Below are 25202 nucleotides of genomic sequence, written 5' to 3'. Positions count from 1 at the left end.
ATAAAGGCCTTTTTGTTTTTAGATGAAGAGTCTGGGGAGTTCATTTCTCCACACAGTAAAAACCTCAAAACAGAAATTTCTAGTGTAAATCTAGGCTATCACCTCACCTACTCCCAAGATTTGTCCTCAAGCAAGTTACTTAAATTCAGATTGGTTTATGTTCCAAAAATGTGTCTGTCTAACATTGTGATGAGCTTAAAGCTAGACATAAAAATGCAAACTGTCAAAATAATTGTCACAGGACAAATTATTTGAGATTAGAAGTCTGAGGAATCTCCTCTGAGACCTGACTAATCTGCAGCAGAGGCTCCCACTTTGTCACGCAGAAACCATGAGGGTTTAAAAAAGTAATTGTAGTTTGAGTCAGTTCATAGTGTCAGTATGCTGTGTGTTATTGGCTGAAAGCGAGGATTTATATAACCACTCCTGCCTATACTGTGTATATTTGCGTATTTGTTTATAAAATGCAAATGTAGTGCTTTGAGATGAGATGCTTAAGTGGCACGTTGATATGCGACTGTGTGTGTGTGTGTGTGTGTGTGTGTGTGAGTGTCCCTGGCATGCAAATGTAGCTGTGGAAGATGCCAAAGAGAATATTCACCTCAGGCATGTTAAATGTCAAAAAGTACAAAAGAGTGTGTGCTCAATGTGTGTTGATTCACTGTCACCTGCTTGGAATTTAACTACGAACACAGATGAAGTGCCCACCTGCACTGTGTGTGTGTGTGTGTGTGTTTGCTTGTATTCCTCATGTTGTGGGGACATTATAAAGTCAGTCACATGCGGGGACAGGGGGAGGGTGAAAAACAAGTCCTCTGAATATTAGTATTAGATTACTACATTTAAAGGTGAATTCCTGGTTTATTATTAGACTTCCAATAAATTATGGCAAGTCCATGTAATGTCCTCAGAAGTAATGGAAACAGGACTCTGTGATGATTACTGGTTACTTGACACATGGTCTAAATGCTGGGATTACTGACATTAGCTAAATTAGATTCCAGTGTGTGCACATATCTGGATGTGTACGCACTTGGACGGCTGTTTGCAGGTTGGGGCACATGGAGGGGCCGACTGCAGGTGTCCATGAATATTTTAATATTTCAGTCTTGTCTCATATTGCTTTCTGCTGACCTCCCATCTCACTGCCTGCCACTCACAATGAAAGAGGAAGGAAGAGAGAGGAAGGAGGAAACGGTGAGTAAAAGAGAGGGAGGGTGTTGAAGAAGAGGGACCTGAAAGAACGGGGAAGACAGCTTCTTGCACCATTTCCCATAGCTCTCTTTGTGACCACAACTGTCAGTTAGGAGGGAAGAAAAGATGAGGGGCTAGGGTGAGTGAGCGCATGAGTGCTTGCATGGTGAAGGTGGTGGGGGGCTTCTTGCTGCTGGTTTTTGTTGTTTGAGGAGCGAGAGAGGCAGGATTGTAGGATAATACAGGGGTAAAAAAAGAAAAAACTATTACAATTTTAAGAAATTTTACACTTTATGAAAAGCTTTTGTGTTTGTTTAGTTTTTCACCTGTGGTTTTCAAGCAGGAGAGTGGAAATAATTGATAAAAATCCAGTTTCAGAGATCTTCACAGACTGGTGTGGGGAAGTGTGAGCTGGGAAATTGCCCCTGAGTCTTCTGACCCACTGACCCTGTGTCGGCGTCTGCAGAAGGAGGAGCATTTTACATCTATCAGAGAGGTACACTCTCTCTCTCCTGACTTTTCATCACTGTTTCTGATGTTGATCCATTACTTATAGTTGTTTGTATTGTTGTGATGTTTTGTTTGTTTATTTGTTTTCCCTTTTTGTTCCTCAACTTTAATGGGTAATACTCAAATATTATCTGTGTACAGTACAACGCAAAAGTAATGATTACTTTATATTTTTTCCTTCCAAGCCAGCCAACCCATTCTTGTAAATTTGTTCTGTCTTTAAGCACTTTGTTACTAGCAGCCTGTGACAGAAGCACCCATCATTTTTCACATTTCTTTAGTCAAAGATAACACGTTTATATGTGTGTGTGTGTGTGTGTGTGTGTGTGTGTGTGTGTGTGTGTGTGTGTGTGTGTGTGTGTGTGTGTGTGTGTTGGATATAAATTAAACTGTCTGCCTTAATCTTAAACCAGACACTACAGCTTATATACAGCTCACCTGCCCTAACTATAAGCTAAAAAAGAGCTTATAGTTAGGGCAGGTGACCCTGAACCACTTCTGAATTATGATCCTATAGGCTCAGATTGCTACAGGACTTGCACAGCACTTCACGTGATGCACTGACCATTTCTTCTTTTCTCACTTCTTTTTATTTCCCACCTATTTATATATCACTGCAAGATGTCGTTAAACTTTGCCTGTTTTTCCTTCTCACAGTTACAAAGTGCTTGCTTTTAGGGAGTCATTTGATTCTTGGGCTTTTCTCTCAAATACTCTGGGCTCTTTAAGCATCTTGAGGAAAACTGTTTTTGTGATCCGGTGCTTTTACCTTCATTTAAAGGAATTGGACAAGTGAAGGACGACAGAAGTAATGACAGGCCTAAGGGGGGGGGAAAAAAAGCTTCAACAGAAAAACAGTATGGGAAAGTCATGTCCCCAAGAAATAGGGGGTAATACAGCAAAGACCTGACACAAGACCTGAGAGATGCATCTGGCCCTTCAGTTGATCCACTGTTCACTGAAGGGCCAGTGCAGGGTCTCAGTGAAGGGTGGCTGTCAAGAAGCCATTCATAAGAAGGGAAACAGGGAGAAAAGGCTGATATATGTCAAATTACACAAGAATTGGACTTAAAATCAGTCACAACAGGCCTTAGGAATGAATCTCAATTTGAAAGTTTTGGTTCAAATCATCTTTAACATGAACAACAGTGAGTCTCTACAGCCATCTGTAAAACCTGGTAGAGCTTCCATCATGTTAGACTTCAACATTACTGAAGCAGTGTGGGATCATCTTGACAGAGAATGGAACAAAAAGCAGCCAACGTCCAAAGAAGAGCTTTGAATGTCCTTCAAAAAAGCCTGGCCACGTGTACCTGGAGACTGTTTAAATAAATTAGAATAAAGCCTAAGAGAGACTGTACTGAAGAATAAAGGTGGTCTTACAAAATATTGACTTTCATCCTTATTAGAAAACAGTTTTTGCCTTGTAGTGTGTATTTACATTTATGTTTGCACATTTCAGCAAATCACTGCAAATCCTTCTTAATTCACTTACAAATATAAAGAAATGAGGGCTGGGAGGAGAGCTTTGCTTTGGTGTCAACATGTCTATTAGTCTTAACAATATTTATCTTTTGTCTTAACCCAAATCCAAAAGTATGGTATGAAGGGAATTCCATCCAGCAACTGTTTCTTTCTCTAAAAGTGGACTGCCTTGCAGATAGACTTAGTGTGATCCCTACAGCTACAAAGATTAAAGAAAATGTATATTTGCTCTCAGGCTCCTGGACTGGTAATGTCACCTGACCGCCTGCCTTCCATTGGTTCATCTGGGACTAAATCAACAGGTAATCAATGAGATTCAAGGACTATATTACTGAAGAGTTAGATAAAGTGATCTAACTCACAGCTATTATAATTAATGAGTGTTTTATTTTGTGCAATGTGGTTATTTCTGTGGCAGAGTTGCCCTTTTGACAGTGCAAGCTCTCCACGAACAAAATGATGCAAGTTATGAAATCATACAAGCAGAAGTTTTCATGTAGCATAAATCCAACTCAAATTGTGTCACCTCTTTATAGACATGTCTTTATCTCACCACATGACAATATTCTGACAGTGTTCAACAAATGCACTTTGTTGAACACTGTCCTTTTCAATGTGCTATAGAAAAAAAAGATTGATTGATTGAATGAGGATTTTGCTACTGGGACTCTTTAACCTGCACTGTGAAAATGTTCACTTGCTCACCTTTTTTTATTTAGCACTTTCCATTTTTATGTCATGACTGCTCGCAGTATTGGACAATGAGGATTTCAGCATTTAAGAAATACGTTTTCAAGATTAGACTTTCCATACTTTTTTCCAACAAATCAAGGCGACGTCAGCGATAAACATGGGGATAGACTTCATCAAAAAATGAAAGTTATGGAAAAATTTTATTAGGGAAATCAAATCAGTTCTTGTTAGTGCATCAGTTCCAATTACAGTTTATTGACAAAGCAAAAGTTTCTCTTACCATCTCCACTGCTTTTGTTTACAGCCAAGCCAACCCCCTCCTCTCCAGGTCTCTGGCACCCCCACCAGTCCAGTCGCAGAAAGCGTAACAGACAGCAGAAGACTTCTTTCTCCTCTGACACTCACCCTCATCCAGGACCCTCCTCCATCCTCCTCTCAGACGCCACCATGACTCCTTGGGGAGGGCTGGCTCTATCTGAGTCCTGCTTTGACTCAATTCCCGAAATACTTACTCCACGACCCTCTCCACCTCCACCCCCAGCCTCTCCTGTTCCCGAGCAAATACCGTCAGCTACCCCATATCATGGCAGGAGACAAGAAGAAGACAAAGACAGTTCAGGCTCAAGTTTTAACTCTCAAATTCCATCTCCACCTGTGGCAGTCACGCAAAACAGCGCAGGTACGACTACAAAAAGGGACAGCCATTACCAAACAAAACCAGATGACAATATTACTTAAAGTCTAATGAGTCCAGCTACACACATAAGGTCCCTGCAGGAACACTTGGTAGTGATTGATACCTAAAAGCTGATAGTTAATTTAACGGAGCCTGTAAAATTTAAAAAGAATTCAAATAAGATCACTCACACACTTTAATATACTGTAATTATGCTTTACGATACAAAGAAAAAGTTGGCAGCAGACCGATTATTTTAAAAAATGTTTTTCATTATTAATTATTAATGCTAAATGGAACACACCCAGTGTTATCACATGTAACCCATTAATTATTATTAAGTATTATGTTTCCTTGTTATTAACTATGATAACTTTAGTGCTACATTGTGTGTCTTATAAAAATACTTTGACATGTTACATTATACAAAGCACATAAATAGAGTGAATGCAGCTAAAAATCATGTTAGCCTAGCTTTGAGTTACATTGTAAGAAGAGGAACAGAGGCATCAGTTATCAGTTAATCTGACTCATTTAACATGTATCTCCTGTTGATATTATTGTGATATAAAATATGTAATATTCTATATTTAATATTGTCCTTTAACTGTCTGTGTTTTAATCACTACTGTCCCTGCCCTAACCAGAACATCTTTTTGCACAGGCGGAGCAGCTAAAGATTTGCAGCTGAGGCGGAGGGTGTTGCCTCAGTGTCGGCTTCCTCGTGCCCCCCGTCTCCCACCGCTTCACCCCGTCACTGACCTCAGTTTCTCTCGGAGCTTCACTTTCTCCTTCTTCGAGCTGCCGCTGCACCAGTCTCCTCGCTGGCGTGCCGAGCGTGTCAAAAACCTCTTATTGCTTTTGAAACAGATACACTACTGAAGACGCAGAGCTGCGTGTTCCTACTGATAGTTCAAATCTGCCTTTCTTGAGTATATTATTGTATTAGTAAAATGTGATATTTTATTTTCAAAGTAAGAGTGATGGGTGAGGGATTTTTTTTTTTTTTTTTTTTTTTTTGGCACAATAGGATAAGACAATAAGACTGCATGTTATTCTATTCATTCTGTGTTCATTGCTTTTCGAGAGCTGGATTTTATTTGTTTGATGTTTTGAAATTTATTTTAAAAAATAGTTTCTAAGGGTGTGAGTTCATTCCTCTGGTTTTCAGCTCCACAGCAATTTACTTACGTTCCTGTTGTGTGTATTGTGTATTGTGTATTGTGTTATGTGTGTGTATATTTATGAAATAAAAACAACTTTACTATCACTCTAGTTGCTCTGTTTTATCAGCTTTCTCTGTTTTAATGGCTTCTGTTTCATACAGATAGACCTCCTGTAGATTCTCATTTACTCTATAACCTTATCCCTGCCTACCTTTCTCACCCTGTTCTCTCTCTCTCCCTCCCTCTCTCTCTCTCTCTCTCTCTCACACACACACACACACACACACACACAAACACACACACGTGAGTCTGTGGAAGCTGAGCTGGAATAATAGAGGCATTCAGAGGTACTGAATGAGCTGGTGAATGGGAGGAGAAAGGGGCTGTAAACTAACTGTAATGTCCAGAGTTCAAGGCTCTTTTCCACTTTCCGTGACTCACGTGTAAAAGCGTGTGAAAGTGTGTGAAAGCTTGTGTGTGTGTGCGTTACCCTAATACACGCACTCTCACTGTCACCCAAGTGATCTCTTTGTAATAATGCGGCTTCTTGCTGATAGAGATTAAGTAAGTCTTTTTTCATTCACTGCTTTAATTTGTTTATGTTTTCCTGAAGAAGTGCTTCTTTTCGCTTTTGTCATGTGACTTTATTCACAGATTTAGCACACATGAAAACAGGTCAGCGAGGCACATTAAACAAACACACAGTGTTCAAACGCAGGCAGAATGAAACTTCACTGTGCTCTCAGTAATCTTCCACAGTTATTTTCAGATGGACAGCGTTGAGCAAAATGACCGGCCACGCTCCAGGCAGCTTGTTCTCGCACACGCCCTGGACGAAGCACAGCTGGATCTCCTCGGGCAGAGGCTAGAAAAGAAGTGTCTGTCACTTTCGGAGAGGGTAAAGTCACAATGTCGGTGAGTCAAAGGAAAATAATTTTTGGCCTTACCGCGTTTGACCCAGCCGTGTTTATCTGAGGCTCTATAGCTGATAGCTTGTGCGTGTTTTCCTCCAGGTGTTCTGGTTCCAGGATAAAAAGCTTCGTGCTGGAGGTTATTCCCGTCCTGTCATGGCTCCCTCATTACTCCGTTAGACACAACGCCGTCGGAGATCTGGTGTCTGGCATCAGCGTTGGGATCATGCATCTACCCCAGGGTTAGGCTACAGCAACAGATAAGAGTATCATAAAAGTCACAAAAGAGTCTGAACTACAGTCTGCCACAATACCTTCACTCACAAATCTATAAAGGCTTCATTCCCCCCCCCTTATCGCATTAAGATTTACAATATGACTTTGATTGATAAAGACTAAAGAACTATAATAATCTTTAACCAACAATAAATTATTAAATCCATCAAACTTTCACGTAGATCTTTGTGGCAACTTTGTGGCCCTAACCTTAATTTAAGCACTTAAGTGAGCTGTTTCTTTCTTGTGCATTTTAATATGCTGAATCCAAATATAACATCTAAAATAACTAATTCACAATCATATTTAAGTTTCTGCATTTTACAGCCTGTAAGGTTAAGGTGTAGTGTGTAGGTGGGAGGTTGTGATGCAGAGAAACATTGCTTTCATTGGATAAATATGTAAGCCTGGCCACACGTTTTAATTATTTCAAAATGGAAACTGCAACTGCCAATTCTAGAGGTCACAGCACATTGTGAAAGAAAATAATTTAAAAACATATAACTTTGCGTTGCAGCATTACAGACAAAGTGTCAAATTGAGCTAAGATTTATAATTTCAAGTTCATATCAGACTTCATATGAACCCAGTTTCATTCAAATTTGCTGAATGGTTTAGAATGAGTGTAAATGTGAAAATTGGCACCTATATTATCCACAGATTTATTCAACACTGATTTGCACAGCCGCCTCCTTTATTCTTTTCCAGGTATGGCCAATGCCATGTTGGCAGGAATTCCTCCAGCATTTGGTCTGTACGCTTCTCTTTATCCTCTGATCGTCTACTTCATCTTTGGCACTTCCAGACACCTCTCCATCGGTGATTCTTACATTTGACGCTTTTCTGGATTTTCCTACAGTCATTCCATACAGTGACGTTTCCATGAGCACCTCTGAAAATGTCTTAGGAATTTTTTCTGTTGCAAAAAAATCATTTAATCGTTTAAAAAGTATTTTTCTTATTCAATCGTTTTACTAATTAAAGCCTAATTCGGTAACTAGAGATACTTCAGGAAAGAGTAAAGTAGTTCTGCTGCTCTGTGTGTGTGTGTGTGTGTGTGTGTGTGTGTGTGTGTGTGTGTGTGTGTGTGTGGGTGTGACAGGTACCTTTGCCGTCCTGTCCATCATGATTGGGACTGTGACAGCTAATGTGGAGTTGCTTAGCGACGGTGATGAAGCAGCTGTTGAAGCAGCCAAAGTAAACGTAACGGTGCAAGTCACCTTCCTTTGTGGCCTAATACAAGTATGCACAAACACACACATACACACACACATCCAGAATTGTGATTCTGATATTTTGTAAACTACCATTCATTTATTTTTAATTAATTAAGACTAGAGTGGCACTCAGTCAAAATGGAAATACTAAACCTTCTTGTGTCTGCGTTTGTGTGTCTTTAGCTCCTTTTGTACCTGCTGCGGGGAGGTGTTGTGTGCCGCTGGCTGTCGGATCCTGTAATCAGAGCCTACACCACAGCAGCCGCCCTGCACATGATCATCGTACAGCTGCCGCTAATGACAGGAGCACCAGTACAGAAACATACTGGACTGCTGGCTTCACCTAGGGTCAGTTGAAACAGCTGCACTATCATGCACACATTCAGGCACGCCACCTTTGAGCTGAAATAAGTAAGTCCAGAAACAAGAAACAAAGGAAAGCATCATCCTTTTTTCTAGACTTCGTGTAAAAAAACCTCTCTGTAACCTTTTTTTTTATTTTTTTTTATCAGGAATAAAGAAATAATCTAATGATACCTCCTAACTGCATGGGCCGTGGCTGTAAATTACTTTCTTTTTCGTTGGCACTACGTGGTGCAAATTAAACTCCTTCAAAGACACATCGTGTCACCTCTACACTGACAGTATTGCACTTCTTAAGTGTCAGGGTGTTTTATCAGCACTTTGCAGGTGGTTGATTTCCTCCAGAGCCACTGAACTGTAAGGTTTGATGTGCACTAGAGCACATGAATCTGAAAATGTGAAAACCATTTAGTTGGGCATTTCGACATGTGAGTATATTCTTCTGGAGCTACCTCAGGTGGCCGTAAGAGCAAATGCAGTTTCCTGCTGCGTTATTAAAGCAGGTCCTATAATTTGAAAGTGCAGCTGGAAGTTTTGATGCAACATTTTCCATTTTCACAGTAGTGCTAGTCAGCCACTTCAATGAGTGTGAGCCGTTTGGTTCCACCTTCAGAGAGGAAGGGTTTCTCCTGAATCTTGCAAATCATGGGATAACTCTGTGTGTGTGTGTGTGTGTGTGTGTGTGTGTGTGTGTGTGTGTGTGTGTGTGTGTGTGTGTGTCTTGCAGACTTTCATAGATGTTCTGTATGGAGTGACCAATGCTGTAACAGGAACTCTGTTAGTCTCTTTGGTTTCTTTGGTGATGCTCATCGGAGGCAAACTGCTGAATGAGCGGTTTAAGAACAAACTGCCTGTCGCCATACCATGGGAGCTTATACTGGTGACACACACACAGACACACACAAACACATAAACAGTAGACTCATGTCCATAAGATGCACCCAGATGGACAGATGCCACGGTGATGAACTGATGAATGACTCATAATTATATAATAATCTGTTTTTAATCTCCAAAGCCACGATTCTCCACATACAGCAAATATGTGCACCTGGACACTGGTTAATCATCATTCTCTTGTCTGATGTGTTGATAAGAATTGAATTTGTTTGTTTGTACTGCTTCTCAGTTCTTCAAGTAATTTAAAGATTTCAATTTAGGATTACTGTAACATTTTTTAATGTAGTTACAGCTGTGTAATTACACAGCTATTTAATTTTATAACAAAAAAAGAGAGTGAGAGAGGTAAAAAAACGTACTGCATGCAAAAGAACTCCCGACGTTTTTTATGCTTCATGTTTTCAGTTATATACAATTGTAGGTTTTGTAGTATATCATGGGGGAAAAGCTTTAAGACGAAGGCTAGTTTTATCAGTTATCTGTTTATGTCAGTGTGTACTTGAACTGGCCGATTTATGTGATATTAGGATGCAGATTACTTTATATTCTTCTTTTCCAAAGTGAACATTCAGTGCAGAAAATGTCACTTCCACTGCTTTTCTCTCATAGATTGTTCTCAGCACCCTCCTGTCAGTACAGATGGATCTGGCTGGACAGCACAGAGTCCAGGTGGTGGGACACATACCCAGTGGGTCAGTAGAACTGGGTTATTGTTTGTTTGCTTTAGTCATTTAGATTTGCTTTTTCTTTTTTCTTCTTTTCTTCTTCTTTTTAAAAAAAAAAAAAAATCAAATAGTCACGATTGTCAATGATTGTCAAGCTGGAAATGCTAACTTCTAACTGTCAAATGTAATATTCCCTCCAACACAAAAGCAACAAAAAGACTCTGAAAAAGCCTTTTAGAAAAATGGTCTGAAATGAATCATTTTAATGTGACTCCAGAAAAATGTAATTCTCTCTAACTCAAAGTGAGTCAAGTAGATTTATGGCAGAAAAAGACATTATGCTGCTTTTATTTACCTATTAGCTTTAAAGTGTTAATATCATGCAAAGAAAATGACACATAACATCTAAACTGTAGCTCACAAATATTTCTATGAGAAGAAAAGTATCAGTTCTTCATGCTTTTGTTGTCATATTGCAAATGTGCTGCTAGCTTTGTCACATTGTACCTGATAGCTTTAAGAAAATGCTGTGTTATGATGAATAATTCACAAGGTAGTCATAATTCTTTATAATACTGTATATTATAATTTCTTTCCTTTTAATAATATCTTAGTCACTGAGTCAAAGAACCTCTCCTCCTCCTCCTGCTCCTCTCCAGCCTGTCTCCCCCAGCTCTTCCCTCCTTGTCTCAGTCCAGAGAGCTTTTCATTCCAGCTCTGTCCTTGGCTTTGATTGGCTTCAGTTTCCTCTCAGCCATGGGCTCAATGTTTGCCAACAAACATGGCTACTGTGTGGACCCGAGTCAGGTACATTCACCCCAATAACAGTTTAACTCAGATCAGAAAATACATACTCTGTTATTTGTTTCAATATTGTGCAGAGAAACTGAGAGAAGTAAAGGTAATTAAAGGTGTTTTAATGAAACTGCACTTCCAGTGCCTTCTGGAGATTAAAGTGGTGTCCCCAGATTTCTGCAAATGTAGGCACACTTGCTGAACCTCAGTGATGACGCAAGCTTTGATTCCCTTCAAACTCTTTTTTTGAAGTTTGTCTGACTTTCCTGGATGAATCTTCTTTGAACAATTCACTGCAACTACTTCCTTTTTTAGCCTCATTGTTAAATCTGCTGTAGAGACGACTGAGAGTAAGTCAGAGTTTTCTGGCCGTGCATCCCAGGGCAGGGCAAAAATGAAGAGTAGGGTGATGTACTGTAGATACAGAACATGTAGAAATCAAATATAAGTGATAAATGTGATGTAGCTAGTCATTTAGCCATTTAAAGATGTGGACTCAGCTGTATGTCCCTGCCTCAGGACCTGCTGGCGCTGGGTCTGTGTAACACCATTGGAGCGATGTTTCAGTGCTTTGCTGTCAGCTGCTCCTTTTCTCGCAGCATGGTCCAGGAAAGCATCGGTGTCAAAACACAGGTCAATTATCTTTTTCAGAAGTCCAGCTCCCTTCAGCTAAACACATTTTTAATCAGGCTAAAATAGCACCTACTAAAACGTTATGAGTCTCATAATGTGCTGTAAGTCATTTTCTTCTTTGCTTGCGGTGTTCTTTTTGTTCATATTTTTAGATGGCTGGTCTGGTGTCAGCTCTGTTGATTCTGACAGTCTTGTTGGAGATTGGTTATCTCTTTGAGCAGCTGCCAAAGGTAAAGCGAATCTAACATAACAGGTATTATTAATGTTTATTATACAGTTCTTACAGCTAGAGTTCAAATCACCAGACTCTCACCCATGGCAGTCACGTTTTCCAGACAGCAACAGAGAAATGGAATAATTAAAGTTTTTAGTATTATTTTGATGATAAGTAAGAACTTCTTTCTGGCAAGTTTACACGTGATTACAAGACATGAAATGAGGTGAGTCAATGTCTCGTAGCGCTAAGAGAATGAGACAACAAAGCAATCCACTGTTGTTGTAATGGAAACAAATGCCGCAGAAGTTTGTGTTTGCAGTTCTGCAGACACCTTTACTTTCCCTAAAGCATGGAAACGATCGCCAGGGTGATTCACGTGTCTGAGCCAATGTTGGGTAATGGTTTGCTGTGTGTACCAGGCAGTGCTGGCAGTGATTATCGTGGTGAACCTTCAGGGCATACTGGCTCAGTTCAGAGATGTGCGTCTGCTCTGGAAATCTGACAGATTAGACCTGGTGGGCTTGGCGCACACACATCAATAATCATAGCACAGAAACAGCTACAAACACCATTCCAGGACTGATCCAGGAATTTTCCCTCTCCTCTCCCTGCATTCTTTTAGCTCGTGTGGATAGTGTCACTGACTTCCACCTTCATTTTTAACCTGGATCTGGGTCTGGCTGTGGCTGTCGTCTTCTCTCTGGTCACGCTCCTTTACAGGACACAACAGTCAGTGAATGTGATTTTACAAACCTTACATGGAGCATTTTGGACCAAAAGAAAAAAATTATCACTGTATTTATTTTGGAGTGAAAATCCAGAAGTCCCTGCCAACATTTATTATGTTTTCACAAAGTCATTGCTTCACATACTTTTATATGGTTTAAATGGTTCCACTGTCTGTTTCTCTCCCCCCTCAGGACTCAGGACGACTTGTGCACTCATCAGTATTCCCCTCTGTCTCTCTCACACTTTTCATCTTGTCCTCATCTTCCAGCTCCACCACTGTTGTTTTGGGTCACATTCCTGGTACAGACTGTTACAGAGATGTGGAGCTCTACCTTGAGGTAAACTTCAGAAAAATATAAATCCATCTCACAACAACAAAAAGAAGACATAATCAGAAAATCATTAAAACACAACCCCAGTGCAGTCCCTGTTCTGTTTTGTTACAGTTTTAACTTTGAAATCTTTTCCAAGCGACTATAAACGTTGAGAACATGACTGTCGTTGATCTAAAGAAGAGATTCTTTGAAATTCTTATAAGGTCAGAGTATAAATGAGGTTTCACTACACAGCTGCAGAACTAACTGAATTTAAACTCTCTTCAGACTTCTTGTTACACTTTTATTTGGGGTTTCTCCTCCTTCAGCATCTCTCTGTGATTTAAGCCCATTTCCATGATCAAGTTCAGTTTTACACACCCTTTATATTTGCTCCTTAAGGCGAAGTATTCCTCGTGTCCAGATGTGTAAAATATGTCTGTAGGACGAGGGTTAATAATCCAGTCGTTCATAATTGGGTCATGGGCTATTAAAATGTGAAGAGCTACAACGATTTATTGATTGGCAGAGATGAATCACGCTGACATTACATGACTCCCGATGATCCTGGCTGGCTGCAGTCTGTGAGCTAGCGTATGTAAAGTGGTATCAGTATGAAAGCCAGTCAATTATGAATTCTCCACAGCTTGTTTTGTATCTGCACATCAATCTTTCAGACAGAGGCTGGTGTGCAAATTAGCATAAACACGGCAACATCAATGTCAGCGTGAAAGACTTTTTGTAGATTTTTTTGACATAATGGAAAAGCCTTTGGGAAATACGTAGATATATTTAAGCTGGAATATTTCAGTAGCTGTGTATGCATGCATCACAGCTATTAAATCCCTTTGCCCTCATCAAACCGAATCTCCGTTGTTTATGTTGATGATATAAAGTACTAAACCCCCCAACGAGAGAAAAAGCATACAAACTGACACCCAATAACAAACCACGTTTTCTTCCTCAGGTCAGGTTTTATTAAGTGAAACTGTCACAGAGCCAAAACCTACTAAAAATATACCCCAGGCTGAAACCGACCATCTGTCACACATCAAAATACCAAACTGCAACCCAAGGCAATCTGTCTGGGCACAGAGCATCAGTGACTTCCTCTTAACTTCTCACTCTCTGTTTCCTCCACTCGATTCTCTCCTCAGTCTGTTACTCTGGTGGCTGCTGCACATCTGCCCTCTGTGTATGTTCTTCATCTTACATCATAGATGCTGTGGTACTGTATGCAGTGGAATTCCCTGTAGAAGACCCTACATGAATCACAGATTCCCCAACAAAAGATCCAGATTAGCTGAGAAAAAAGAACCCATGTCTCTAAAGTCTAAATACAAACAGCCATTTTCTTACTCTTTAACTTAGCGGTTAGCAGTTAAGTCTCAGGGTCATGTTTTATTTGAGCAATAAGAAACAGCCTTTTTTTTTCTATAGCTATATAGACTTAAACTGTTGGACCCTAAAATGAAGAATTTAAGTCTTTATGTGTATAGATATTTAATGGTAACAATAATGAATATTAAGTCTGTCCATACATCTGCTGAAAATATAACAGCAAAATAGAGAACATATACAAATACCTTCATCAACATCTAGTAGCATCTTTTTTTAATGAACAAAGGAGATGGCACAGGTGTTACACTACTGTACTGCACACATCTGTTTTTCTAATGTCCCTTAAAGTGAGTGCACCAGACTTTTGCTGCAAGTACTGCCCGTGTGTCACTACAGTAACCTGTTACACCTGTCCACTGCTGTCCACTGTTAAATGCATGTCTGTTTTTCTTAACAGGCAAAGCAAATTCCAGGCGTGACGATACTCACATGTTCAAGTCCACTTTACTTTGCCAACTCTGAACTGGTGTTCACAAAGATAAGACAGGTGCCAATACACACACACACACACACATACATACACACACACACACACACACATGCACGCACACACACATGCACGCACACACACACACACATGCACGCACACACACACATACATATGCACACACACATTGATCTCCTAGAGCTCTGTCCTGATATGTAACTATTAATCTTGAATCTTCAACCTAATGATTACCAAACATTAAGTCTTTTAGACATAAAACTCTAATCAGCCAGTCACATAGCAGTAGCTCAGAGACAGGTGATTTAGGTGACTTTGAACGTAGGATGAGAAAAGACGGGCTGGACTGAGTATTTCACAAACTGCTGATCTACTGCGATTTTCCCACATGACCATCTCTACAGTTTGCAAAGAATGGGATGAAAGAGAGAAAATATCCTGTGAGCAGCAGTTCTAAAGGAAAAATGCCCTTTTCATGTCAGAGGTCAGAGGAAAAGGACTCGACATGGTAGACATGGTAACAGAAAAGCGACAGTAAATCAAATAATCACAGATTACAACCATGAAGAGCATCTCTGAACACAAATGTCGAAGCAAACGAACTGCAGCACCACAGGACCACACTGAGTACCACTCCTGTCAGCTAAAGACAAAAAACTGAAGCTGCAATTTGGCAAAACTGGACAGTAGAAAATTGGAAAAATGTACCCTCATCTGATGAGTTTTGATTTCTGCTGCAACGTTCAGATGGGAGGGTCAGGATTTGGTGTAAACAACATGAAAACTTGGCTCCATCCTGCCTTGTATCAACAGTTCACTGTATTCAGATGATATCCATGGTCACCAGATCCCATAGCGCACCGTTTGGATGTGGTGGAATTTGAGGTTCACATGAAGGATGTGCAGCCGACAAATCTGCAGCAACTGCGTGATGCTGGCACATCAGCGTGAGACCAAAATCTCTGAGGAATGTTTCCAGAAACTGAATTGGTGAAAATGTCCAGTGAGTGTAACTCTGAGTTTCATCGCCAGCCCCATGCATAAGATAACATAAGATAAGATAAGATAGAACTTTATTAATCCCTCGGGTGGGTTCCTCTGGGAAATTCGGTTTCCAAAAGCACAGCACCGACAGAAGTTACAGTTACAGAATGTTATATATATATATATACACACACACACACACACACACATATATAAATACACAGACATATATAAATAAAATATACGAAGGGGATAAATAGAATAAATAGGAATAAAAATAAAAATACAAGTGAATTGCACATTTCAAGTATTGAGGTCTATTGCACCATTGACTATTTACAAAAGTATTGCACAAAGGTATTGCACAGTGAGGTGAAGAGGCACTACAGCTTAGTTGTTCCCCCCTCCTTTGTCCTCCTGTTTCCCCTCCCTCTCCCCTCCAGAGAGGAGTTAAACAGTTTGATGGCGTGTGGGACAAAGGAGTTTTTAAGTCTGTTAGTTCTTGTCTTGGGGAGAAGCAACCTGTCACTGAACAGACTCTTCTGGTTGTTAATGGCCGTGTGCAGAGGATGCCCAGCATTGTCCATAATGTCCAGCAGTTTTTTTAGTGTCCTTTTCTCTGCCACTGTCACCAGAGTGTCCAACTTCATCCCGACCACAGAGCCAGCCTTCCTGATCAGTTTCTCCAGCCTGGATGAGTCCTTCTTTGCTGTGCTGCTCCCCCAGCACACCACAGCATAGAAAAGTACTCCAGCAACCACTGACTGGTAAAACATCCTCAGGAGCTTCCTGCAGATGTTAAAAGACCTCAGCCTCCTGAGGAAGTACAGTCGGCTTTGGGCTTTTTTATACAGGTGCTCTGTGTTGCATGACCAGTCCAGTTTATTGTCCACCCACAGCCCGAGGTACTTGTACTTGTTGACCACCTCCACCTCCTCCCCCTCTATCTGAACCGGCAGTGGACCTTCTCTGGACCTCCCGAAGTCCACAACCAGTTCCTTAGTCTATGAGGTGTTGAGTTGCAGGTGGTTTGTGTGACTCCATGCGACAAAGTTCCTCACCAGACTTCTGTACTCCTCTTCCTGATCATCCCAGATACACCCCAGGATGGCTGTGTCATCTGCAAACTTCTGAATATGGCATAATTCAGAGTTGTAGCAGAAGTCAGAGGTGTACAGGGTGAAGAGGAGAGGGGACAGCACAGTGTGTGTGCTTGTGTGTGTGTGGATTTGTGCACTGGATTTGATCCCTCTAGTTGAAATAGAAAAATCTCAAAAGCATGTTTGAAGCACTGAAATGTAAATTTTTCACTTGTAACTTTTCCTCTTCACTTCTTTCCTCTTGCAACTTGGAGACGGTGAATCATGGTCAGAAGGAAAACTCAGCTGGAGTTCACATCGCTGCTTCTTCGGTTTCTTCCCCCCCAGCGCAGACACACATGCACACCTACTGCTTGGTTCTGGATCTCAGCTCTGTTACCTTCATGGACTCTGTGGCCATGACGGCACTTTGCAAGGTGAGGAGAGAAGTGCAGGATGAATGCAACCAATGCATTTCTATGAAGAAATAATTTATTTGTTTGATATATTTATATTTACTCTAAACAGTCTAAAGGGAACTTATTCTCTGAGGCACTGTCATAGTGGGAAGTATTGTAGGTTTTTTATTTGTTCTCTGAAAACTTCTCTTTCCACTATCACCCAGAAAAAAAAAATTTACTGAATAAAATCTATAGAAGCCAGTAACATGCTACGAATAATGCTAATGCTAATGTAAATGGGTAAGATGCTAAATAATGACAAGATAATTAAAATCTACAAGACTCCAGGTCAAACAGAGTCCAGATATATTTTTCTGAGACAATATTTCTAAGTTCCTGAAATTTATCTTCATGTTTGAAAGTAAAGTGAAACGTTTTTTTGCAGGTTTTTTTGTGTGTGTGATGGAACAGATCAGTGTTGTGTCAGCAGCAAATGTGGAGAATATGATGGAAACTACAACAGACTGAAGCTGAATGAACAAAATAATGACATTTTCTTTCTCACTAAGCTAAAGCTTTTCTTTACCTACAACTTTTTGTCACATTTGTCACAGATAAGACAGAAAATATAGTTTAGAGAAATATTCAGTCAGTTGTTTTACATCAATATCACTAAAAATAAATTCAGCTTTAGAAATTGGATCACCAAACAGATGTATTCACTAATTCTCAAGGCCTCAGGAGGAAAAAAGAGCTGTCAGCCTGATATCTTTTTGCTGATCAAAGATATTAGCAAGAAATGGTTATGTAAGAAAAGACCAGCGTACTGATCACGTGTGAGATAAAAACAAACCACGCGATTAACAACGTCACATGTGTGCATGTTGACGCAGAGCTTTTGCATAATTCTTATCTAATGGATAAGAAGAATTGAAACGTATTCGTCCCACTATGTATACATGTGCTTTTATATGATATTGGTAATGTTTATATGGTCACAAGATCCCTATGTTTGTGTGTGTATTCACCAGGTTGTAGAAGTCTTGGACATCCAGGGTGTCGGTGTTTTTCTGGCAGCTTGCCCAGGTCAGCCTCATGTTTCATGCGCTCTTACTGTATCTCCCACAGAGTGACTTATCTTCTATTTCTCTCTCACACACTCATTCACGCACACACCCACATACACACCCTCCGTTTCTCTTGGGTTTGGCTGTTACTGTTTCCACAGGTCAGGTTCTCACAACCCCTCCTAACTGGAGCTTTGCTTCAAGCTTCTTTTTCTTTCATTTTGAACTTCATGTAGCTGTCGCATTTTTTTTTCTTTAGGAGCTTTTTTTTGTATGCCAGTGCACACATGGCAGGTTGTGTCTTTCTAATGAGACATGGGAGTGTAAAAGCATTTTCCATGTGATTAACATCAGTAAATATTTCAAATTACGCTGTAAATTCTGTAATTTCTAATTCTCTCTGCATGTTTACAGAGAAAGTTTTATCCCAGCTCCAGACTCAGGGTTGTATACCAGACAGCCTGCCCCGCTCGTGTCTCTTTCCATCGGTCCATCATGCCGTCCAGCACTGCCTCACCATCCTACCCAGGTCTCTGGAGGTACGCACCATATATATATATATATATAGATATATAGATATAGATATATAGATATATATATATATATGTATATATGTATGTATGTATATATATGTATATATATGTATATATAGATAGAACATTCTTTTATTCTGCCTATCGCAACTGCTCAACTCCACTTTCACGGGGAAGCAGAGCTCATACACTCCTAAAATCATCTCATATTTTTAAATATGTGTTTTTTTGAGCAGCAGGTTTTCTGCTGTGTTTGTGTAGCCACATCGAACATGTAACTGTTTACAGCTCCTCTGTACTGTACTACTGCATCTGTGAAAATGACTCACTCACTTGAGAGTGTAGTCAGTACAGGCTGAAAAATACTAAGTGTGAAAATGCAAATTGAGAAAAGAAAAGACAAGAAAGAAGGGTAGGGGTGTAGTTAGTTAGAGGTGAATTTAGCAGACTGTAGGCTGGTACACTGTCTCTGATTGAGGCGGGAGGATTGAAGCTGTGTTACCTGGATTTGCATGTGAGTCTTTTCAGTTGCATTTTTAGATCATGTATGAAGGTGATTGGATCTGGCTGACCAGAGGAGACAGTGTGGATCACAAAATATTATTTCTGTGTCCGAAAACTCTCTTTGCTCATTCAATCATTTCTCCCAATATAAAATTAAAATGTTTAGTCATAGTTACCAGTAAACTGAGATTTTGGACACTTATTGTCACAGGTGCAGTCACAGCTCTTGGGAGAATTGTATGCGTGTTGTGAACACTATGTTTGTTTTGTTCTGTTGGGGGGATTTTTGCACTCTATCTATTGAACTGTAAATCTGGTGAACTGATATTTTGCTGCACTGGTTTTCTTTCCTTTAAATTTCTCATTTAAACTGTAATCTGCTATTGTGTGCTTTTGTGTCACATAGCATTTCAACATATTTAAAGATTTTCTCTGTTTATTCTTTGCTTCTAATCAGGAAATCAACATGGACACAAGCGTTTGTTAAAACAACAAAGGGACAACAATCCTGCATAAAGCAGACCCCAAACACAACCCTGGGGTGGACGGCGTCCATTTATTTTTGACAGAAATGCTCTTTTGCATTTGCATGTTGCACATTTCCCAGGTTGGCTTTTCTCAGTCTTTGCTTTTTTGTATTTCCACAAATAAATGTAACAACAAATGTATTCTCCATTTCATGCTGTTATTAAACATTCTGAAATTTTGCTGATTTTCAAGGCAGAGTGAAAAGTTTGAATCTCCTGGTTTTGAGCCTAGTACACCTGCTGCTCCGCAGCACTATCTGTCACACCAGAAAGGACTCAAACCCAAACATCCTAGCTTTGAAGAGAAGCGCCTTATCCATTAAGCTGTTGAGACTTGAGAATACCTGATGACAATGCAGACACAGAGCACTGATGGGCTTATTCATTAACCGAGGCAACAGTGTTCTTACAGTTTTTCTCCGTCGCTTTGGTGCTTTTCTCACATCACTATTAACATTAAAATGCTCAAGACAGCACTATGCACTTTTTGTACAGCCATTTACAGTAAAATCTACAGTAAAGTTAAACATTCCTGTAGTTAGGGAAGTAAGTGAGTACAAGACACTGAATACGTATGTTTCCCATTTTTACTGTGTAGGCTGTTTGTAATTCTATAACATTGTGCAAAAGAAAAATACTCTACAGTCACTTATTTAGAATAAACATAAGAAACACCCTTTTGGAAGAGCTGTGCACAAATGTGAACAATATAACAGTACATATTGTAACTGAACATACGTAAATCATTCTGGCACATCCAGACGTTCCCGTCTGTCTGGCTACATATTTTCATCTACATCACAATGGATATCATTCCTTGCAATGCAGCGAGGAAAGTATCACCTGTAGTGGCGAATCCACCCTCTGCATGACTCAGCTGTGATGTCATTTCCTGGGGGAAATTATTTTTTGTTAAAAAGGGGCCGCATTATAAGACCTGTTAATATTCTTTCCTGAGGAAGAAACCTCACCAGATACTGTGCCTTTTGCAAAACACTGAAGACAAGAGTCAATCTCATTTGTGAGTAGGAATGAGAATTGATAAGAATTACATCCAATTCCATTATCGATATTACTTATCGATTCGATTCCTTATTAATTCTCGATTCTAGATTGGGTTCTCACTAGCTCTGCATTTAGAGTTACCACCATCACTAAGCAGCATATCAAAGACATTACATTTGTGCAAATTAATTGCATGTTGTCTGGTCAAATGTTCGCGTACGCTGGAGGTATTTCATCTCTTTGTTAAGATTAGTGTCAGGTCAATACTCAAAAAAGTAACACTTTTATTAAAGGTAATGCAGTACATTACTTAATTACTTCAAGAAGAAAATAATTCATTATACTCCTCATTACATTACTTTCATCTTACTCTGTAAAATGACCTGAAGTACACTGTCTTATAATAACCATTTCACAATATAAACTTGAGGCTACAGCCCCACACACCAACACAAATCCCTATCCTGATGAGGACACATATATGAAGAGAAAGCCAACAGCACAAATGAAAGAGGAAGCATATGTTTCTTCTACTGTAGAAACATGCACTGATAGAAATGAAGGCTGCAGCCTGACTGCTCATCCGTTTGTTACCTGATGAAGTTCAGCATCAGCTTCACCGCAGCTCACAAATGATGGCTCACTTGAGCCGTCCTGGGCTGAGGTCGGCATTCCATCAGCTTTAGCATCACTCTGGTGGTAGCATAATGCAGCTGTTTCTGTCCTGGATGCAGTTTGCACTTTACCATTATGCCCTTGTCCTTTAGAGCAATAAAAATAGAAGTAAGGTCCATACCCATGATGCAAACTGTCCTGCTATTTTCCTCAGCTGACAACTGAAATTAGCTGCATGTAGTGCAAGTGCAAGAATCGATGAGTCCAAGGGATTCGACTACTAGGAACTGGTTCTTGAAGAGAACTGGTTCTCGATTCCCATCCCTTTTCATGTGACATCATCCTCTGGGGTCTTGGTCATTGTTTTCAGTCGTATCACATATTAGCGCTCAGTTACACAGGCCTAAGGACGGATCAGGGTTCCCATGGCAACCTCCAGATAGTAGAACAAAATATGTATTCCCCAGCTGGTTTGCGAGTACTTGCTGGGTGAAATCGGCCACAATGTGGGTGCTGTATCTCTTTGTGGCCTTCCAGTTGCTTTGGCTGCTAACAGATTGCCACAGTAGTTTGCATGGAAAATGGCAACTTGTCTGCAAACACTTGCAACATGTTTGGCAATGAACAGCGAAACTGCAGAATGTCTAAAGCCAACCACAATCTTTTCTCTATCAGAGTAAAAGTTGTCCCTTATGTGCAACCAACACAGTTCAAAAGGCACAACTTTTACTTTGAAAGTGAAAAGTCTCTGTTTGTGGTTGGATTTGCTCTTTTTCAGGTTTCACTACAGCTCAGGCAGCAAATGGTAAATGATTGCAAACAAGTCTGGGTATTCCATGCAAACTATTGGCGACTGTCACCAATACTTATGGTATACTTATACTTGTGTTTATAAGTATTTTGACAGTGCTAGATTTTAACCAAAGCACTTTTATCTAATGTTCACACACACGCTTACGCTCCAATGGGGCAACTCTGGCTTTACTATCTTGCCCAAGGATACTTCGACATGCAGACTGGAGGAGCCTGAGATTAAACCATCAACCTCAAATTTGCAGACAACTGTGTCTCTCTGTGTGTCCCGGTACTCTGAAGTACTTCATTCCAGATGTATGTTCACTTTGAAATAACTACATGCATGCTGTATTAAAATGCCAAGCTTTGGCTTTTCTTTGAGAGTAACTTCCTATAAATAGATTGTGTACATAATGTCGAGATCAAAAAGTAATTGGACACGAAGTCAGTAAAAGTTATTATATTTAATATTGTGTGGAAAATGCTTTTACTTTTTGACCCACAGACATCAGCAGATGGTTTGCCTCTTCCCCGGTGAAGCTCTCCCTGTCATTCACAGCAGTCACTGTCAGCTTTTGGTTGTTTGGGGACTCAATCAATCAAAAATATGCAACCTCTTCACCATGTGTTCACATTGGCAGTATGAATGATGAAATGTCATCTCATGAGTTTTGATGAATTTGGCTGAATCTGAGCACTCATTTTGCTTGTGTATATCTTGGCATTCACCCCATTGCTTCTGCCAGCAGTAAATCCTCAATAAATGTCATGTTGCCAGTGTCTTTGGCAGCTAGACATGCCCAAGTAACTTTGATGTCTCTCTAACAGATTAATGCTTTGATTGAATCACATTATTCATATTATTTACTTGTATAGTCAATTTTTTAAATTGACAGGTAATTCCATCTCAGCGTAACAAGTGACTATCAACTCTGAATGAGTTTTTTCCTTCGTGACCTTACGCTGAAATAAATCACAGCTGCCCACAATATGTTATATTGCAGATGAAATACTATTCATTAACTGCACAAATATTGTGTTCTGCATGCTAGTACTACAACTAGCATGCAGAATGTAATACTAATACTGTGCCATACTAGTACTATTGTTGCAGTACCGGTATACTGCAATAAACATAGTGGAACATACATTACAAACAGTGCATAGTGGAATCTAAATGGATCTAAATGGTGTCTAAATACACTTCAGAGCTTCATTACAGAAGAAAAGCACACACGTTTGTAAAAATCTTTGTGTGTGTGTTGATTTTTTTGTGTGAAATCGCTTCCCATTGTTGTTACTATTAACATGACAGCGATGAGGAAAGCTAAAATTAAAATGCATATAACTGCTATCACAGTTGGTTAACAGTTATCTGGATGAAGTTTGTGACGTGGGTTTCCAAATACAGATCATTAACTTTGACTAAATTGTCTTTTTCAGAGAGACTGCAAATCTAAGTCACTGGGTCAGGAAGCAATGAATAGCCTTGCTTCACGCCGTTGCATTACTGTTGCAAACTAATCAGTAAGACCCAGTTAAATATCAACCAGGTTTCTGGTACTGGCTGTGCGTGTTTTTCTAAGAAAATGTCCATGGTGGAAAGATTAAATCTGAGCAAAGTTCACTGTGATGTTAAAAATTCTTCTAGATAAAATAGATAAAACCTTTTTTTATCAGTGAACAAAGAGGCTACTTTCAGAAGTTGATATTCTTTCCTAAGGACAAAATCTCACCAGATGTGTCTGCTGTGCCTTTTGTGACATGAAGTAAGAAGCACTGAAAATGAGAAACTAATTTGTAAGTTCTTAACCTTCTGGGCTCTTGGCCATTACTGCTCTGTACAGATGTGTCTGATGTTTCATGTTACTGTGTAAAAATGTATAAATTCAAATGATTTTAACAAAAACGTAATCATTTTCTTTTTAACACGAGTTCGTTTGCAATGCTAACACAAAACCTTCTTTAGTTTCTTTAAACGGCGCATTATGTTTAAAGCAGTTCTATATCAGCCTGTCAAAAAATCAATACAGTAAAAAGTGTTGTTGCTGTTGTTTAAACTGTGTTGAATTTCAGTCTTTTTGAAATGCTATATGCTCCGTTTACTATTAACATGACAATGATGAGTAAAATAAATGTATATACAATACAAAGTAAAGGTCTGGAGTCATCCTTCATTTTATTACATTTTATTAAAAAAAAGGGAAATATGTGCAGTGATTTATTGAAAGATGTGTATAGATACATAGAAATACAGTATATATAACACAATCAGAGCTTCTACAAGTCTAATAATCATCAATATTTGGTATAATTACCTTTATTCTTCAACACAGTCTGAAGTCTCTTAGCCAGCTTTCTTATACTTTCTTTAAGTAATACTTCTCTAGGCTGCTTGAAGGGCATTCAAAGCTCTTCTTCAGATGAAAGACATGTGGATGAGAAAGAACCAGTACTTTCTGATCAATGTCACTGCTGGATTTATTAAAGAGGAAAAAGACATACATGTTTTAGCCATGAGCCATCATTAGCATAACGTAAAACAAAAAGCAGTGACAATATATAAGGGGAGGTCCGAACGCCTATTCGAGTCCTCTCATCAAACAAATCTTTGTGAGAATAATTTGAGCACACTCCCAATGTCAGTATCACTTAAAGACAATCTTATTAGAAACATAATAAAATTGTGCATTACAAAGTTTTCATTGATTTTAAAAGAATGTATGTAACAATCTCTGTGGGAGTTTTCAAGGTTGCTGACGTGACATTGCAAATGCGTGTGTGGTGTGTCGAACCATGTTGGAAAAAGGTCAGGATGAAGTCTATGAACCTTCACTATCATTAACTTTGACGGGATTACCCCGTTGACTCACTCAATCCCTGACACTGGCTCAAGAAGTAATGAACAGCCTAGCTAGTGTACTATTTCCTGTAGCCTCACATTATCACGTCGCTGTGGCGACTAAACAACAAGAGTTGGAACCATGTGATAAAACTCCAGGTTGGTCAGGTTTGTAACACATGCACCAAAGCCATACTGCCATGAACTATGTGACTGGATTGTACAATGATTTAATGCACACAATAATGCAGGTTAACAAT

At 39.6% G+C, this 25202-nt stretch overlaps 1 protein-coding gene and 1 long non-coding RNA gene across 5 annotated transcripts; both read left to right on the top strand.

The window, feature by feature from the left end:
• The first annotated feature begins 1204 nt into the window (after nucleotides 1–1204).
• LOC120743632 lies at nucleotides 1205–4685 on the top strand. Its single transcript, XR_005698245.1, has 3 exons — nucleotides 1205–1690; nucleotides 3425–3491; nucleotides 4187–4685. It is a non-coding gene; the product is annotated as an uncharacterized LOC120743632 (long non-coding RNA).
• A 1412-nt stretch (nucleotides 4686–6097) lies between these two features.
• Nucleotides 6098–20580, top strand: LOC120743621 (prestin-like). Of its 4 annotated transcripts, none has more exons than XM_040047305.1 (19): nucleotides 6098–6288; nucleotides 6494–6639; nucleotides 6738–6877; nucleotides 7620–7730; nucleotides 8014–8153; nucleotides 8312–8476; nucleotides 9219–9371; nucleotides 10001–10083; nucleotides 10716–10863; nucleotides 11371–11484; nucleotides 11637–11714; nucleotides 12121–12216; nucleotides 12324–12430; nucleotides 12699–12768; nucleotides 14543–14632; nucleotides 16929–17090; nucleotides 18086–18140; nucleotides 18536–18650; nucleotides 19616–20580. In XM_040047305.1, exons 2-19 carry the CDS (start codon nucleotides 6494–6496, stop codon nucleotides 19722–19724), a joined length of 2082 nt encoding a protein of 693 aa, XP_039903239.1. In that variant the 5' UTR covers nucleotides 6098–6288; the 3' UTR covers nucleotides 19725–20580. The 4 variants fall into 4 exon arrangements, 3 of the variants coding, with proteins under 3 accessions (XP_039903239.1, XP_039903240.1, XP_039903241.1); XM_040047306.1 differs by having other exon boundaries at nucleotides 6484–6639; XM_040047307.1 differs by lacking the exon at nucleotides 6098–6288 and having other exon boundaries at nucleotides 6473–6639; nucleotides 18536–18660.
• Nucleotides 20581–25202: the final 4622 nt, after the last annotated feature.

The sequence above is a fragment of the Simochromis diagramma genome, unplaced genomic scaffold (genome assembly GCF_900408965.1).
Source record: "Simochromis diagramma unplaced genomic scaffold, fSimDia1.1 OVJJ01000387.1, whole genome shotgun sequence".
Lineage (NCBI taxonomy): Eukaryota > Metazoa > Chordata > Actinopteri > Cichliformes > Cichlidae > Simochromis > Simochromis diagramma.
The sequence above is the reverse complement of the archived record's forward strand: the minus strand, read 5'-3'. Positions and strand labels throughout refer to the sequence as shown.